The 19,688-nt window shown below is 38.4% G+C and overlaps 1 protein-coding gene across 5 annotated transcripts; it reads right to left on the bottom strand.

Moving 5' to 3' along the window:
* Window positions 1-9,551: 9,551 nt before the first annotated feature.
* Window positions 9,552-19,234, bottom strand: LOC109818508 (SWIB/MDM2 and Plus-3 and GYF domain-containing protein). 5 transcript variants are annotated; one of them, XM_083073905.1, is made up of 8 exons: window positions 19,027-19,234; window positions 17,878-18,647; window positions 16,533-16,636; window positions 14,865-14,924; window positions 14,614-14,664; window positions 13,431-13,502; window positions 12,060-12,423; window positions 9,552-10,430 (listed from the first exon to the last, which is right to left on the bottom strand). In XM_083073905.1, exons 2-8 carry the CDS (start codon window positions 18,560-18,562, stop codon window positions 9,697-9,699), a joined length of 2,070 nt encoding a protein of 689 aa, XP_082930031.1. In that variant the 5' UTR covers window positions 18,563-18,647; window positions 19,027-19,234; the 3' UTR covers window positions 9,552-9,696. The 5 variants fall into 5 exon arrangements, with proteins under 5 accessions (XP_082930031.1, XP_082930037.1, XP_082930027.1 ...); XM_083073911.1 differs by having other exon boundaries at window positions 17,878-18,658; XM_083073901.1 differs by having other exon boundaries at window positions 18,985-19,234.
* Between the last annotated feature and the right edge of the window lie 454 nt (window positions 19,235-19,688).

Genomic DNA, 19,688 nt, shown 5'->3' on the forward strand with positions numbered 1-19,688 from the left:
GGTGCCACTGCCACATTTTTATTTATTTCTTTTTTACTTTTTGCCTTTTCAAATTATTACTGTTCCATTAATTTTTTATTTACTAGTTAACATAGAATACAGGAGAAACAAAAGTAGACTAAACTTTTTTTTTTTTCCTTTAATGTTTTTGTAAACTTTTTATCTATTCAAAATATAAAAATTCAATTTTATTTGAGTTTAACAACTATATTGGTCCTATAATTTTTTTAATAATCATGTAAAATTTAAACATTTCTATTTTTTTCTCTCGTATTTAAAGTTCATTTTTAAATATTAAATTTATGATGTTATCATATGTTATTGAGGTCTTCCTTGTTAATAATGTATTTTTTTTATATAAAAATTAAATTTGATATTTTACTTAAAGGAATCCAGTTTAATGATAGTATCACTTAAAATGTAACTAGTATATGTATCTATAACATAACAATATATAAAGATAGTATATTTTTTGTATATATAATTGTTTGGATTATTTTGTCTTTATAAGGAATTACTTTCAAACCACTATTTTACGATCTCTCTTACAATTTTTTTTATATTTAATTTATATTTTTATGCTTTATGTAAATGTTTCATTAATCTTAATCATCTATTTTATTATTTATTATTTTAAAAAAATACATAGTACCTTTTTTTGACTGATCAACATAAATTTTTTTATTGCACCCACTAATTATAAATTATTTTTATAATTATTATAAAATTAACAAATTTATTATATATTAATTTATGATTGAATTGAATGATTATAATTTTTTTTGCATTGTAATATATATATATATATATATATATATATATATATATATATATATAATTTATTTATGTTAATTTTATTAATGAGATACAGAAATAAATGGTCATTAAAATGGATAAAATAATTTAAAGTTTTTCTTCAGCTATACGAAGGTTTAAATTATAAATTATTATGTATGTAACTATGTTTAAAACGTGAAGGAAGAGTTTTATCGTTCGTAATTATCGTATTCAATTCGAACATTGTCTTGGGTGGAGATATATGTGGCGTTTATGAGAAAAAAATATTCTATAAGAATAATATTTACTTTCAAGCAATAATGAGAGATGGAGCACCAAGTGCTTATATAAACATCCTGCTTAACCCTTTTTCCTATTGAAATTTTTGGAGACACAAAATTAAATTAGAAAAAATTGTTAGAGAAAATATACTTTTAGAAGAAGAGAGAAAGAAATTGGTAAGACCTATGCCTAAAAAACTTCTCTGAGTGACAAAAATTTGAAGAAAAATTGTGTGAGACCGTTAATTAAGTGAAGATAATAAATTTATCATTTTGATTGAAATTGTGTAAAAATATTATCAGGAAAAGTATGCTCTTCGGAATTGCCCATATTCGCGAGAGGTGCTGATGTTTGGCGGGTGCAGTGTGAGGTGTTCCTTTTCTATAATGGATTGTTTTCAATGGCTGAAGGGGATTATCTTACACAAGGATGCTATTACGCTATCCATCACCTTGTGGTGGGTCTGGCGTTTTAGGAATAACATGGTTTTTAACGACGAACTCTGGCAAATCTCGGTGGTCCGTCGGAAGGTGATACTATCTACGGTGGAGAACAGTGTGTATAACGCTAAGAGGCGCTTATGGGAGGAGCAAGCCCTTTGGAGGCCTCCGGAGCACCCGTGGATCAAGCTAAACACGGACGGAAGTGGTTGAGGGAGACTTCGGCTATGGGGATGGGTGGAGTAATTCGTGATTGGGCAGGTATGTGGCGGGGGGGCTTTTCGCGTGGAGCCTTACATGGTGATGCGTTACGTGCTGAGTTGTTGGCCTTGGAGGAGGGTCTATTGTTTTGTTGGGAGGGTGGGTTTAGGAAGGTGACTTGTGAATGTGATTGCCTGGGAGCTGTTACGGTGTTTCACGATCGGCCAACGGACAGAGATTACCTGCACAAGCACTATGATGTTATTCGTCGTGTTCAACAAATGCTTGCTCGGGATTGGATAGTTTACGTAAGTCATATTCCTCGGGATATAAATTCAGTAGCTCATACGCTTGCTAATTGGGGTGTAAGGAACCTAGGTTACAATGTATTTTGGAGGAGTCCTCCAGATTTTATTTTGCTTCAGTTAGGGAAAGACTCTATGTCTTAGTTTGTCTACTTTGTTTTAGCTTTCATATTTTACCAAAAAAAAAAACATAAACACACTTTTGCTTCTCTTTTACTTCTTTACAACATAAAAAAAAACTACTTGCTTTATACTCATTTTCTTTCTTCTTTTATTTCTTTCTTTTACAATCCTTTCTTCTCAAAATCTTTCATCACAAAAAAGAAAAGCATTTGTGGCTATTTTTTTAATTTGTTTTGTAAATAATACTTATATAATTAAAAAAAACGTAAAAACAAGGCACATACGAATATACCGTATGGTGGCTGACTAGGCCGAATACCCGAGTTCGTGGCCGACTAGGCCGAATACCCGAGTTCATGGCCGACTAGGCCGAATACCCAAGTTTTTGGCCAACTAGGCCGAATACCCGAGTTTGTGGACGACCAGGTCGAATACCCGAGCCCACCGACCACTCACAATCTGAACGGAACGTGTCGGTGTGCTCGGCCAAGTCACGGATTTACGCTAGGATAATTATGGAGAGGTTAATTTATGTAATGCACCGGATTAGCCCCCTAATTTCCCGGGGCCCAGTCCTTAATCGCGGCCCAGTAAATAGAATCACTATAAATAGGACCCTAGCGAGGTACGTAACTAATTTTCAACTACCACATTTATTACGCTGAGCACTTACTTGAGCGTTGGAGTGTCTTTGCAGGCACACCCCCCCTCACATCGGACTACCCGGATAGGAACGAGAAGACCGAGACCCAGGATCAGACTCGCTACAACAAGGATAAGTGAAGTGTGTATCCTAACACAGGAACATTTGGTGCCCACCGTGGGGCCGAAGAGACGTTTTCAGCCCCTTTTAACTCTACAACTGAGACCGAGATATGGTAGTAACACGCAAAGGACCATCGACATCGACTCAACCGATCCCCAACCCCGAGAACAATCCCGTCATGACCGGCCAAGAACGATACCCATACGGAATGCCTCAGACACAACCGGAGCCTGTGATACAAGAGGTCTAGTCGAACACCGACGAAGCCCAGCCCGACCTCCACGATGACTTGCGCGCATTGCGCGAGGAAATGGCAGCCTTCCGAAGACAGAGAGAAGCCGATGCTAGGGAGTTGGCCGAACTGCGCCGACAAAACGTCGAGCTCCGAAGTCTGAACCAAACCTACATGCCGTCAACTCCCACACTCCCAGAGGAGTCGGCCTATCATGCCCCCACCGACCATGTAACCCGAACACTGGTTACTTCTTTGATTGGTGGCAAGATCGACACCACCACCCACTGGTTGAGACACCCCTTCTCCCGAAGGATAATGGAGGCAACCCTGTTGGACCATTGGAAGAGCATGCCGATCGAGAACTATGACGGGTCCACCGACCCCGAGGAGCACTTGAACTTTTTCCTGACACAAGCAACCCTCTCTACTCAAGATGACTCGGCCTTGTGTCGGATATTCCCCACATCGTTGAAAGGGAGGGCTCTGAGCTGGTTCACGCGATTGCCGAGCGCTTCCATTGGCTCGTTTAGCGAGCTGTCGTCCCAATTCGCTCTTCAGTTCGCGACGAGCAAACCGTACAGGACGACCTCACTAGCATTGGCGGGGGTTCGTCAGGAGAAGAAGGAAAGTTTGAGAAGCTTCATGGACCGATTCAACAAGATCGCCATGGAGATCGGCGACCTTAACCCAGCCGTGGTAATGGATCGGCTGAGCACTGCCTCAGGCCGGCGTGTAAGAAACCGCCCGGTGATATGAACGATCTTCGACACCGAGCCGAGAAGCATATGCAAATGGAAGAATTGGCGGAGACTAGAAATCAGGCCAGAGTCGAGGAGGGATATGGACGAAAAGAACCGGGCCGAGACCCGATGAGAAAGGCGAATGCCGAGCCCTCAAATGCTCGTCCCCCGAGAGGACCACGTTACACAATGTATACAAGACATTTTTAAATATTTGTCATGCCGTTCTTTATTTTAATATATATATATATATATATATATACGTTTAGGTCGCGCTCATGCAGGTCCAATCTCGAATAACGCACACGCCGATGCCGAGCAATCCTCGACTGATCACTCAAAAACTGCCCTCAAGCCCGACAGGTTTCCCTTCCGAGTAACCTCCTCGGCTAAGGATGTACCTAGGCCGAGCATTACGCACATACGCCGATGCCAAGCAATCCTCTGTCGATCACTCAAAAAGTGCGCTTGAGCCCGACAGGTTTCCCTCCCGAGTACCCTCCTCGGCTAAGGATGTACCTAGGCCGAGCATTACGCACATATGCCGATGCCGAGCAATACTCGGCCGATCACTCAAAAAGTGCGCTCGAGCCCGACAGGTTTCCCTCCCGAGTACCCTCCTCGGCTAAGGATGTACATAGGCTGAGCACTACGCACGAACATGCGTCGACGCCGAGCAATCCTCGGCCGATCACTCAAAACGTACATTCGAGCCCGACAGGTTTCCCTCCCGAGTACCCTCCTCGGCTAAGGATGTACCTAGGCCGAGCACTACGACACGCGCTTACGCTGAGAACCCTCGGCCGACCACTCAAACCGCACTCGCGCCAGACAGATTTCCTTCCTGAGTACCCTCCTCGGCTAAGGATGTACCTAGGCCGAGCACTACGCACGAACATGCACCGACGCCGAGCAATCCTCGGCCGATCACTCAAAACATACATTCGAGCCCGACAAGTTTCCCTCCCGAGTACCCTCCTCAGCTAAGGATGTACCTAGACCGAGCACTACGACACGCGTTTACGCTGAGAACCCTCGGTCGACCACTCAAACCGCACTCGTGCCAGACAGATTTCCTTCCTGAGTACCCTCCTCGGCTAAGGATGTACCTAGGCTGAGCATTACGACACGCGCCGAGGCCGAGCATGCTTCGGCCGAACACTCTCAAGACGAGCACTCTCGCGTGCTCCAACACACTTCGCGCATCAAATCGCATGATCCAACTCCGAGGCCGAGCACGCTTCTGCCGAACACTCTCAAGACGAGCACTCTCGCGGATCAAATACACTTCGCGTATCAAATCGCATGATCCGACTCTGAGGCCGAGCACGCTTCGACCGAACACGCTCGAGCCGAGCACTCTCGCGGATCAAATACACTGCGCGTATCAAATTGCATGATCTGACTACGAGGCTGAGCACGCTTTGGCCGAACACTCTCAAGACGAGCACTCTCGCGTGCTCCAACACACTTCGCGCATCAAATCGTGACCCAACTCCGAGGCTGAGCACGCTTCGGCCGAACACTCTCAACCCGAGCACTCTCGCGTGCTCCAACACACTTCGCGCATCAAATCGCGTGACCCAACATTCCGGGGCCGATCACACTTAGGCCGAACACGCTCAAGCTGAGCACTCTCGCGGATTAAATACACCGCGTATCAAATCGCGTGATTCGATTTTGTGGCCGAGCACGCTTTGGCCGAACACTCTCAAGCTGAGCACTCTCGCGGATCAAATACACTTCGCGTATCAAATCGCATGACCCGACTCCGAGGCCGAGCACGCTTCGGTCGAACACTCTCAAGACGAGCACTCTCGCGGATCAAATACACTTCGCGTATCAAATCGCATGATCCGACTCCGAGGCCGAGCACGCTTCGGCCGAACACTCTCAAGACGAGCACTCTCGCGGATCAAATACACTTCGCGTATCAAATCGCATGATCCGACTCCGAGGCCGAGCACGCTTCGGCCGAACACTCTTATGTCGAGCACTCTCGCGTGCTCCAACACACTTCGCGCATCAAATCGCGTGACCCAACATTCCGGGGCCGACCACGTTTAGGCCGAACAGGCTCAAGCCGAGCACTCTCGCAGATTAAATACACCGCGTATCAAATCGCGTGATCCGACTCCGAGGCCGAGCACGCTTCAGCCGAACACTCTCAAGCCGAGCACTCTTGCGGATCAAATACACTTCGCGTATCAAATCGCATGATCTGACTCTGAGGCCGAGCACGCTTCGGCCGAACACGCTTAAGCCGAGCACTCTCGCGGATCAAATACATCGCGTATCAAATCGCATGATCTGACTCCGAGGCCGAGCACGCTTCGGCCGAACACTCTCAAGACGAGCACTCTCGCGGATCAAATACACTTCCGCGTATCAAATCGCATGATCCGACTCCGAGGCCGAGCATACTTCGGCCGAACACTCTCAAGCCGAGCACTCGCACGTACTCTAGCATTTCGAGGCCGAGCACGCCTAGGCGGAGCACTCCTGAGTCGAACTCACACCAAGCATTAATCCGAGACAAACATGAATTTAACCCCCCTTCGGCCGAGCATACCATTCGGTTGTGTTTATATTACTAGGCATTAATGAATATGACAAAAAATTGGAAAGTAAAATATTCCATTAAAGTATGGCCAATCAGTACGACTACTTACACAAAAAATCATCTTTGTCCACGACGCCAATGGCCGATCACAAAAGGCACTAATGGCCTGATTACAAGCAAGCGAAAAATCCTAACCCTAATCTACTACCACGAGAGTCAACCTCTTACACCGTGGCCGAGTCCTCCGGATTCCCATCGCCGACCACATCAATGATCGGCTCCTCCTCCCTTGCCGGTGGGGCCTCTTCGTCAGGCTGGGCACCCTGAGGGAACTCGACATAACTTATGAACTTTCCACCGTAGAAATCCCGACTAACATCAAAATTGAAGTCAGTCGGGACCTCACAAAAGTAGAAGGCCTGTCGCATAGCATGTTGGAAGCCGGCATCGTGCTGGTCGAGAATTTTCTCGGTGGCCTCGGCTTTGAACTTGGTAGCAGCCTCATTTAGCTGAGAATCTCGGCAGCTACAGCGGTGGCCTCGGCTTTCATTTTCTGGACCGTCAACTTCAAGTCGTCGGCCTCTCTCCTATGGGCGTTGGCTGCCCTCTTCAGTTCTTCGGCCGACTCCGTGACCTTTGCATTGGTGGTCAATGCCTCCTTCAACGTCACCTCAGCCTCCTTAAGTCGCCCCTGCAACCTCTCCTTGGAGACAACCGAACTCATCATAACATGCTTAGCAATTAGGGAGGACGTTTGGCACAAGGAAATTTGAACCGGCCACGACCACCGAGGTTAGCAAAACCGACTACACTAGGAACATGCACACTACTACTAGCGGTCGGAAGCAACATCTGCCACTCCACGCCGAGAACCACAACCCTATACAATTAAAACGTCTTCGTCTTTCCCATCCTCGACGCTGCGGGGGTTGTATACCGTATGGTGGCTGACTAGGCCGAATACCCGAGTTCGTGGCCGACTAGGCCGAATACTCGAGTTCATGGCCGACTAGGCTGAATACCCGAGTTCTTGGCCGACTAGGCCGAATACCCGAGTTTGTGGATGACCAAGTCGAATACCCGAGCCCACCGACCACTCACAATCTGAACGGAACGTGTCGGTGTGCTCGGCCAAGTCACGGATTTACGCCAGGATAATTATAGAGAGATTAATTCATGTAATGCACCGAATTAGCCCCCTAATTTCCCGGGACCCAGTCCTTAATCGCGGCCCAATAAAAATCACTATAAATAGGACCCTAGCGAGGTACGTAACTAACTTTCAACTACCACATTTATTACGCCGAACACTTACTTGAGCGTTGGAGTGTCTTTGCAGGCACACCCCCCCTCACATTGGACTACCCGGATAGGAACGAGAAGACCGAGACCCAGGATCAGACTCGCTACAACAAGGATAAGTGAAGTGTGTATCATAACACAGGAACAACACATTTATGTTACAAAAAAAAAGTATTGTAAAAATAATGAGAGTCATTTAAGATGTAAAAAGTAGAAAATAGATATATTAAAGGTTTATTTAAATAAACTTCTTCATAAATATTTTTAGAAGAGAAAATAAAATAAATTTCTCTGTAAATTAAAATTAATTGATGCATAAACTAATTTGTAAGAGTTCTATTCAATTAACTCTTTCAAAGTCCTATTTTTTATTTCTTGTATAAACTAGTTTCAACTTATGAAAAATTGTATTCCAATTTTTCTTCTTATTTTTCTCCACTAAAAATATTTCTATAAAAAATCTATTTAAACAGACCCTAAGATAAAGATCACTAAAAAATTTAATAGAGATGTACTTTTAACGAGTTTTATAGTGTCATGTCAACTAAACAAATATTTAGTATGAATTTTAAAAATAATCATCGTAAAATACAGTAAACTAATTTAATATATTAATATTAATATTTTACATTCACATGTATATATACATATATATATATATATATATATATATATATAAAATTTATTTTTAAGTAAAATATTGCAAACACCCTCTCTCTTAAAGATTTTCATTGATTTTTTTTTTTGGTTTTTTTTTATGTATAGGAATCAAATATGAGTATCACGAAATTTACGACACTCATATTCTACTCAACCAACTCACACACTCTACTCCCCCCGTGATTGTTTTTTTGTTTCCCGTTTGTTAACTATTTGGTCGGTGTTATCATCAATATCAAAAGGGAAAAACAAAAACTAAATAAATAATATGGTTTCATCTTATTTGACTTGTGCACGATATTAACCTAATGGATCATTGGCTGTAACTCAAACTAAAAATCATTTAAACTTTTATTGCATAATTGCATTTTATAAAACAAAACACAAATAAGTGATTATTATTGATGAAAAACTACTGATGAAATTAAACTTATTCTGCCACCCTTTCTCAAGAAAGTATGTCTGGATAATGCTGACCCAATATTCTGCCACCCTTTCTCACTCCTAGTAAAACATGTACAACTCACACAACTACATTGAGGCCTGCTCAATGTCCCGATCTCTAAATTGACTAAATTTATTGGGAAACTTCGTAGCTTGGATATTAAGCTTCTACAAGAGATGAACTTGTTCATCTCAAGAATATGATTTTTTCCAAACGAAGAAGTAACCCTACTAAGTCGCATAATCCCTTTTCAGGTACTCAACAATATCAACTTGAATCAACCGCTCAACGAGGGTGCAATGATTCTAAAGTAGGGTCGAAAACAATTGTAAATTTACATATTGGTATGTCTATTGCACAACCCCCTTGCCAAGTTGATATTTTTTTTCTTCTTTTTATATAAATAACAAATATCTTACACGGAAAGTCAATTCTACTCGAATTGAGTAGAATTACTATAGACAATAAATCTCTCACTTCAAATATTTAACGACCATGCATATCCAAAATTTAAAATTGAGATCACGGAGTAACCCCATACTAGCTGAAATTTTCTCTATAGCCTGAAAGATCACCCGCTTGGATAATCATAGCCTGGCCAGGAGCATTGCAACATCTCTCCACATTGTCTAAATAATCTAACATTCAGAACTCAGATGCATCGTGCATGAAGGATCCGATGATACCGATTTATCTTGGCAAGGTAAAGAGGTTGACAAGCGAAGGGGGAAGGGGGGAAAATTTCAATTTTTGAGCATGAATTTCTAGTTACAATTACAAGATGTAGATTGACAGTTGCCTTAGAATCACAACAAAATTATTGACCTGTATTTTACAATGTATCATAAGCAATTTGATCAAATGGGGAAAAATTGGGCTAGTACATTAACCAGTAATACACCTTCATCCTGACTATGACCTAACTTCCAGACCATAAAATCTTGGGAAAAGTAACCAGCATCACTCCACCGTTTTAGAGAAATCAAGGAAAATGGTCCTTGTACATTTCCCTTGGGATCTCTGTAATGCCACATCAAGCTATCCAACTCCACAGCAGGAATCAGCTTTGTAGTACTTGGTTTTTCAATTTCTTCTTCATCATCGCTTAGCTCTATAACCTGAATCTTAGAGGGCTGTATCTGTTTTTTGGGCGGTGCTTGAGAGATCTTCGCTTCATGTGTTTCACCTGGCTTAGACATGTCATTCTTATATGTCAAGCCTGTTTCTTGCTCTGGCAGCTGTTGGATCAGTAAGCCATCGCTTATCTCTATAACCTTGAGCTGAGATGACTGTATCTGTTTGTTGGGCAGTGCTTGAGATTGAGAGATCTCCACTTCATGTGATTCGGCTAGCTTAGACATGCCATTCTTATATGTGAAGTCTGTTTGTTGCTTTGGCAGCAGTTGGACATGTGGTAACACATCGTCTACCTCTATAACCTCACGCTGAGACAGCCGTGTTTGTTTGTTGGGAAGTGCTTGAGAGATCTTTCCTTCATGTGATTCGGCTGGCCTAGACATGTCATTCTTATATGCAAAGTCTGTTTGTTGCTCTGGCGGCTGCTGGACAGATAAGCCACACGACTGGTTCTCTGCCAAAACAAGCCAAGAACATCAAAGAATGACATTAGCATAGGCTTGGAGGAGTCAATTTACATCCATTAAAAATGGCAGGGCAAATCTTTTCATTATCTTAAAGTTCGTAGCAAATTTGATTGCAAAATAGTATACAGGAAGATCATTATTCACAGAATTAGATAGTAAAACATCTGATGAATAATGCTTATAATGGGCATTATATAGTTTGTGGCAATTTAGCAAAGCATCTGAAACAGAGCATCAAATAAAGAAAATAATGGATAATAATTAAGAGGGTGTGATTTGATCAATTAAGAAGTGGAAAATGCAGAACTAATTGTATGCAAACAAGATATCTTTGACACAAACCATTTTTTTTTCGTTAAAGCGATCTGATTTAGCCCAGGTGCTTAAATTGAAACGTGATGTTGATAGAAAAGGACAATAGGTAGGATGGAGTTGGAAACAGGAAAAAATATCAGAAATATGTAAGAACATTGGAAGTCTACTCCTAGAAACAGGGAAAGCATGTTCTATACAAAATAAATAAAATTGAACTTGGAAAGGCTACAGTAATTTGATGACAAGTACAAGGAAACATCTACTTATAGACTCCTGTAATGGTTTAATGGTGGACCCATAGCGTTTTATTTAATGAATTTTGCCTAAAATTTGAACTAACTTCACTCTAACCCCTAATTACGATATTAGACTTTTCTAGACTTTATCAACCTTTCAAATACACATAAAAATGACTTTTGAGTGGATAAAAGTATCTATTACTCTAGTCTAAAATAATAATTATCTTTTTGCATTAATCTCTTTGATAATAACGAAACAAAACATGTGTTTACTATAATAAACATCATTTGTGCAAAAAGACTCCCAAGTTGCAAGCCTAATCTTTTAGAAGCTATTGTATGAAGCATGACGTAGAAGTGAATCAGAACCCCATGCATGGTTGGCAATGCATTTCTCAAGGGAAATAATATTTTTTTATTTTTTTCAAAAACTCTCTTAGATAGCTGAAAGAAAGAGGCTTTTTGGTCCCAAAAGAAGCTAATTCAGGCATTACATGAGGGAGTTGTATATAACACCACTAATTTACTGACTGAACTGCCTTTTATGTTTAGCAAATATGTTTCATAATCTATCTTACCAAGGGCAATTGATTCAGACAATACTGTAGCCAGATTGCTTGTAAATGTTATTCATTCAACCAATCATCCTATTTATATATTCTTACCCATTCTCCAGACAGAAAATGATTCCAGAAACTTCATGCAGCTAGTTATATTGGGAATTGTACACTTTTAACTTTCCAGCAATATTGGGTATGCCCACAGAACTCGGAGTATTTCCATTTGAACAAATTCAGAAGCTTTGGCCCTATGATTTCTATCCAATGCAGTGGTGTCTTTGGGTGGACCAGAATGCTTATATTATCCCAATTAAGTTCTTTCCATGGCTTATCATTGACGGCTTTGAGGTATAATAAATAAATTAGAACAACTCCCACCCAAACAAAACATACCACGGTATTACAATCAAGCACATAACAGATTCACAGATTAAAAAAAAAAAAAAAAAAAAAAGACATACATTTAAAAGTATAATCATGGAAAAGAATGTTTACAACAAACCTGCCCTGTTATGAGAAATGCAATTCAACATAGTGCTATTCTTTGTCATATCCAAAAGAGGTACTTCTGGTGCTATGCGGAGACTGGGAATTGACTTCGGTGAATTGCTTTGTTGTTTTACAAGATTAACAGTATCTAGTTTTGTATTTGCAACTGCCTTTGGGACCTCAGTCACTAAAGATGTTTTAGTACAGGTGGCCTGCCAGAACTCCTGTAAATTGTTTTCTACTTTTTTATCTTGAACATCAGGTGTTGTAGTTTCTGATTCTTGATCATCTGAAATAACTTGAGGAAATTCATGCAATAACCGCTCCTGCTCATCAGGACTCTGAAGCTTCTCCCTTCTTCGTAGGTACTCATCCAGTGTACTTCCAATTGATTAAGGAAACTTTGCTTCATATAAAACCTTTCTTACAGTTTTTGACTTAAAAAGTACCACTAAAAAAAGCATATAGAATTTTAATGCACAATGTGCATCACCAAAATTGATTGCTTTCTAATTCAGGAATTACTGCTGTACATAAGAAAAAAAGTGAAAGCCATGTAGAAGGAATTGTAATGTAATCAGTCTGCATGACTTTCAAGAGGACTAGTATCATTAAGGTGGTATTTAGTTATACTATACAGAAGATAAGTCTGCTTGCTGCATTAAAGAGAAGCTCCCCCTCTCCTCTCAAATACCACCTGTACATAAACTCAGGTGGGTTTGGGTTATGAGAGAAATTGAATAAATATCCAAGGTATGTGATGTGGTTTGGAAGAGAAAGATACTTCACCCTAAAATATCCTACAATATGATACTGAAAGAATTGATGCAGGAAATATTAGAAAAAATTAAATAAGCATTATGAAACTGTCAGATGAAACACAAACAAACTGAAGAATCGATTTGATGGCTCAAATCAATTAGGTGACCAATTATCAAAAAGATTTTAAGTCCTGAAAAACAATGATAGGAACAGATTTATTTATTTATGAGTTGAATAAGCAAATCAGCATTATTATTGCAAAAATAAATAAATAAAATTAGAAATCAATCCAATCAAGGATTATGAAGTTGGCATGGGTTATATATATATATATATATATATATATATATATAGATAGATAGATAGAGAGAGAGAGAGAGAGAGAGAGAGAGAGAGAGAGAGAGATTGCCATAAACAGACAATGGTTTTTATTTATGACAAATAGTATAGTTAACAATGTATGAAGTATCTACTAGAGAACAAATTTGGTTGTATAAAAGAGTAGTATAATGTGTTAACCAAGTTCGGGCAGATGTTGCCATCTTATGATGCAAAAATGGAATGGGAGCCATTACCACAATATAGAAAAAAATGTCAATCTAATAAATATCAGATAAGGATATTCTCTACGCCAACCCTTTTCATTAGCTCGTTCAATAAGATTTTGTAGCAGAGTCAGTTCTCTTGCAAGCCACTAAAACAAAATCATCACATAAAAGAAAGCAGGAATTAGGAAATACAGGCAAAAAATAAAGCCCAGATATCAAAAGGGTAAAAATAAATTCTTATGTGAAACAAGCATGTACAGTCCATGCATAGTTTCAATGCACACACAGAACAGGACAAGTATACACACATTTAACATACAAACAAATATCAACTAGTATGAGAAAAATATGAGTTATGACAACTAGCATGTATAAACACTATAAACAGTATCTAAGAAGTGTCAAATAATTTAACTTAAAAAGTGTTATTTATTCTCAAGAGACTGTATAGAGGTGATAGAATGTGACACTGAATGACATTCTATGAATGAAGAGTCTGTGCAGGTAACTGATCAATGAAAAGAGAGTATGCAAAAGAATTTATTATCAATGTTAATCTAATTTGCAATGGAGTACGGTTAGCTATGAGCATTGCAAAGTCTCAAAGAATAGATAACCATAGCTGCTATAGAACTGAATTTTGGCTTTTCCTGGTGCATATACATATTACAACAAAAATCATTAGCATATATACAGACACCAACATGTGGAGTAACATGGTGGAGTGCCTGATAAATGATTCCAGTTGCCTTCTTATAGTATATACAACAACAATCAAGTCTTTTCCCATTAGGTTTAAGTTTACTTCAGCTTATTTTGAAAATCACATATTTATACCAGCTTTCAAAGAGAGCTTTTGAAGAAAAAGCAATTATTTCCAGAAAATAATCTATTACCAAATATAGACTAGTTGACGTTGGCTACAAAATGAAATGGACATTCCGTTGTTCTTTCATTATTCTTAAATGGGGGCTTCATACTCAATTGTGACTTATGATTTTGTTTTGTGAGACTTGTGGGCAAGCTCTTTTGTCAATCTATTAATAAAAATTGTTATATTGAAAACTATATATTATTTATCATTTATGTGATATATTTCAAGCAATTTTTCATTGTGTCATCCCTTAATGCTACAATTTGATGGTATTCATGATTCCAAATTTAGCTTGACAAATTATGAGAAAATCATGAATAAAAACATAAATGAAGGCTATGAAGCAATCCAAACACAAGGTTCAGCTACAGTTCGGTACATACATGCTTAGTCATATCCTCATGCAATACTCTTGCTGTCTGCTCCATATCCACCTACCATGTATAAAAGAAAATGTCATTATTTAGATTCATTAAAGCATCACACAATAGTATCTAGAGTAAAACAGACTTGCATGTATAAAGAATACACCACACGTTATTCCTTTCAATTCACAAGTTATAGAAGTGGCTTGCTCCAGTGCTGCAGGAATTTCACTATTTTAGAATAATTCAAAACGATAAAAAGAGCTTACAATCATAGGTCTTTTGACCAAGCCATCTTTTACTCTTTGGCACAAATCCTTACACTCCTCCTGAAACCAAAGTCCCATAAAATTTAAATGCAGAGTAACACAGATATGGAAAACAAACATTTTTGAACATGGTAAATATCACTGAGAAGATAGTATTAAGTAGCTACACAAAGTTGTGATTCTTGCAAAAGTATGCTATTTATTCATCAGCACTTATTTAAACTATTTTAGCTAGTAAAGCAAATTAAAAGAGAGAGAGAGAGATATGAAGAAAAAAAATTAGCTTATTAATGGAAATCATAGAAAGTACTTTCCAAATTAGAGCATGGAGTTCAGAATTTGTATGGTAGTTACTTTGTGTTTGTTTTGATAAAAGAATTTCCAAACCATTTTGCTCCATGCCCTAGTTCTCAGACATCCAATTTTATGTTTACTCTTTGCATTTTCCTACACAACTTAACACTGTCTTTAGATTATTGTTTGAATATTTTGTCCCTGAGACTATCCATAAATAAACCTTGTTGCAGGTTAGAATGAAGACATGGTTTTGAAGAATAGCAGCAGCTAGAGTTTAGAGCAGGGTACTAGCTTTACTAAAAACTAACATGATTACTTTATATCAATATTTTTCTTCTATTTCCCACCCCATCCTTTATTTATCCCACAGTTTAGTTTTGCACCAATTGGTACTAGACTAGAATAAAACCTTGAAGCAGTATACATTATCTCTTTAGCTTCTCTAAGTTGGCTTCAAAAACTTATATGAAAACTTGAACCACTTTCAAGAAGTTTATTAATGAAAGATGTTTTCTCATTCTACTTTAATTACTATAGTCAGAAAACAACATATACCATTATGATGCATAGAATTGCCCCCTGCCATTTTGCATTGGCATTTATTTGCAATTAACTATATCAGGCATAGTTACAGTCAGACATGCATATATCACATCCATAATTAAACTTCACATTATTCAAAATTATATATAGGATACAACATTATAGTATTGAAGATAATCAGCAGTAAAGAATATCAAACCAACCATCAACTTCCAGTTCAGATGGGCTTATTTAAAACTGTCAATGAAAGTAAATCCAGCATCAATTTGATAGAAATTGATCAAGAACCAAGACAACTTGGCCCTTTTGGCTTAGCAGGAGAGTCAACAATCATTTTTTTTTTGGGTACATGAAAAATTAGGGGGAGGAAAAGTTACTACATTTCAAGTTCATGGCATAGCACAATCCAGTTAAAATGGTACATACAGTTACAAATGACCAACTAGAGACCACCCGCATGAAACGAACCCTAGACCTTTGAGTCAATACACCTTTAAGGCCTCATTTGGATAAATTTCTCAACAAACACGCATAGGAGAAGGAAATTAGGAGGTAAAATGAATCAAAATTTTCCCTCAAGTTTAAAATCAACTTATGCACCCTAGCTTTTGAAGAAATTAGATCAGGGATCTTCTAAATAACTAGTGGGAGATGTTTGATTCATTTTATCTTCTTATTTTTCTTCTCTTATAAATGCTTGTTAAGAAGTTCAATCAAACAGGGCTTAAGTCAATGAAATTTGATCCTACTAGATGAGTTAACCCTTATAAAAACAGTCTACTATTTTTGCTAAATAATGCTAAAAGTAGCTAGATAAATTATCTTCACCTCAGAGAAATTATCATCTGACAGCATTGGAATCCTGATGTCTTTAATGAAACCAGAAGCTTGAAGGTGAATTTCTCCATTTACTTCAGAACTCTTCTTCATACCTGGAAGATAACCCAGAAAAACTGTACTTCAGCTAATTAGAAGAAATAAATATCGTTGTCTATTTTTCTATGTCATATTCAATTGTCAATTGCTTGCCAAAGTCACAAATAAATAATAGATTAATACAAAACACTAAGAGAAATAGTTCCAGGAATGAGTCTGTAGAAAATTAATTGGAAACCCAATGGATAGATTTATTGTTCACCGTTATTCATTGTGAATAGTCTAAAGTATTCGATTAGAATAAACCAGAACTGAGACATGACCTATATTAATGATGTCAAAAAGCAGCACATGATTTAAGTACAATTTTTTCCCAGTTATTTAAATCCCACCCAGCATGAGGTTATTAGATTATATTGTTTTGTTCATTATCACTCATGGTGAATAGTCCACTTATAGGAGAGAGAAATAGGTAGAAAAAATGAAATGAGTTTCTCCATAAGTTACAACTAGCTTGTCCATAAGCTAATTAGATAGCTAATTTGTAGAAGCTCTATCTAATTAGCTTCTCCAAAATCTTATTTTTAACTCTTGCATAAGTTAGTTTTAGCTTATAGAGCAGTTTATTTCAATTTTTCTTCCTATTTTTTTTCTCCTAACAGTGCTCATGGAAAAGCTCATCCAAACAGGCCCTATGACAAACCACACCTGGCCTTGACCTATACTAATAATGCCAAAATAGAGTACATAATAATAAGCACCTTGGGATTTGCTTGATTTATGAGAATCCCAACCAGCATGATGTAATAGGATTACAAAATTTTGTTTATTGATCTCATTGCAAATAGTCCAAAAATTAGGACAAATTTGACCACTTTGCCAGATCATCAAATACATGCAACCTTAACTAATGACTAAAAAAATAAACAGTACATAAGCACATTTCAGTTTGCCTTTTTTTGCATGTAACCTCTGCTTCTTACAAACATAAGGTATTAAACTATTAAACTTAGCAGTTGATGAACATGCCTATTCAAAGACTTGAACATGTAGAAGTGAAAAAAAAAAAATACATTAACTAGAATGCAATGCTATATAATCAACAGGGCAAAACTTAGGTACATTAGAATTGGAGTTTCACCTCGGTAATATGCATTTACATTTAATGAAAACCTTGATAATATACATTTTTATGTATATTATCAAGGTGAAACTGCAATTTGGAGAACAACACCAACAATACCTATGGTACGGTAGCTAAGTTTTTTTCCTAATCAACCATGATCAGCCAAATTACCTTTGACTTGCAAAAGCTGGTGTGAGTTTTTCTGAAGGTAATCATTTGGGTCACATCTAATTCTTATGAAGCTTCCAACTACTTTACTCTCAAAAGTTTGAGGGTCCTTTAAAAGGTCCTCAACAAGACTCCTCCTCAAATAAACAAGCTTAATGTTGGCCGGAACAACAGCAGCAAAACAGCTCCTCGGTTTCTCAAAAACCGGTTTCCTTGGTTGACTCCTCCACTCCGAAGGCGCCGTCCTAGGGGTGGTTTCACACGTTGCCAGCGCAATCTCATCCTCGTCCGAATCAAACAAAATATCATCAGAGGATCCCTCACAGTTCTCCGCAAAGTGCGACTCGAGCAAGTCATTGATTTTCAAGCGGCTAATGCTCTTCCTCCCGAACAGCGAATGGAGCCTCTCGTCACACTCAATCCTCTTCTTCTTGGTTTTATGAAAGAGCCCATTCTGCTTTACATACTCAAGTATAATATTCGCAACCTCGCTCTGAGCTATCTGGTTTGTGGTATCTCTACCAATGGATTCAAGAAACCAAATAAGGGAAGTCGACCCCCATCCTTGATATTCCTTTTTCTTTGTCCTGTATTTCCTTTTCCTTCTCACAGGGGTCTGAACCTTCCCATCAATTTCCTCTATCCAGAAAGAACCGCCATTAGGTTCATCATTCATCCTTCCTATCATAAATAACCCTAAATTCAACCTTCTCCACTAAATGCTATCAGCCTTCTTCTTCCACCTTTCAAATTTCCCTATTCTGATGCTCTCTCTGCCACCAATCTCCAACCAAAAGAACAAATTAATTAATTAATCAAATAATTAAATTGACAGCAGACAACAATAAAAGGAAAGAAAAAAAAATTAGACATGCATTTTCTATTGCTCTGTTGAAACCTAAAACAAAGAAGAGCTGCAAGAACCAGAAAGACAACAAGAAGAAATGAATTACGAAAGGAAACGCACATTGAGAGATGAAGAAGCGACAAAATCGTCGTCACAGAGGACGCTAACAAGAACGAAGAAACATGCAATTTGGGGGCGGAATGAAAAAAAAAATGATGGAAAAATTGAAAGAGAAAAAAGAGAGAGAAAGAGAGAGTAGATACAGAGTGTTGGAGTTGCGTTGACTGAGGGTGTTGAGAAAGAACCTGAGAAGGTTCTAGAAGGAGCAGCGAGTGGTTGGTGATTGGCGCTGAACACAGTTCTGAGAAGAGTGAGTGAGTGAGTGTCTGGGCAGAGTGTAGAAGCAGTGTTGTTGGCTTTGTAGTTTGTTCAGTGAAACAACACAAACGGTGAAGTGTTGAATTGAATAGGAAGGAATCTACGAAGGAAGGAAAATGGAATGCCCCATAAGCCACACATAAAAATTAAAATAATATATATATTCTCACTTCACCCATTTTTTTCTTTTCGGCGTAGCAATGGGACAGGATTAACTCTCGCCGTTACTATTTCCGTTAAGGATGGAGTGTGTGTGTGTTTGGTGTGAACCTATGAGAAATGAAAATTAAATTAAACTCTATTTTTATTGAATTTTATCTATTTCTGAAGAAAAAAAACTATTCTACATTTTTTATTTTATGTATTTTTAAATAAATTATTAATTATGCTTAAATAATACATGAAAATAATAAATGATACAAAATTTAAAATAATAAGATAGTGTATTATGAGACATTTTTTTAAGGCATGACAATGAAATAAAGGGGTGAGATAGTGATGGCTTTAACTATCATTTTCACTAATTTTGTTAAAGGTGGGATGTGTTTGGTGTGGATTTATGAGGGGTAAAAATAAAATAAAAAATAAT

Source organism: Cajanus cajan, chromosome 1 (assembly GCF_000230855.2).
Source record: "Cajanus cajan strain Asha chromosome 1, NIPB_CcT2T_4, whole genome shotgun sequence".
Lineage (NCBI taxonomy): Eukaryota > Viridiplantae > Streptophyta > Magnoliopsida > Fabales > Fabaceae > Cajanus > Cajanus cajan.

What these genes read in the sequence shown, in the direction of transcription:
- LOC109818508 (XM_083073905.1), bottom strand. Translation starts at nt 18,562, where the DNA reads ATGATAGGAAGGATGAATGATGAACCTAATGGCGGTTCTTTCTGGATA. An exon ending in CAGATGATAATTTCTCTGAG is followed by an intron (nt 14,925 to 16,532) that starts GTGAAGATAATT and finishes CTTTGGTTTCAG; the next exon opens with GAGGAGTGTAAGGATTTGTG. An exon ending in CATTTCTCATAACAGGGCAG is followed by an intron (nt 10,431 to 12,059) that starts GTTTGTTGTAAA and finishes TTGTTTTGGCAG; the next exon opens with AGAACCAGTCGTGTGGCTTA.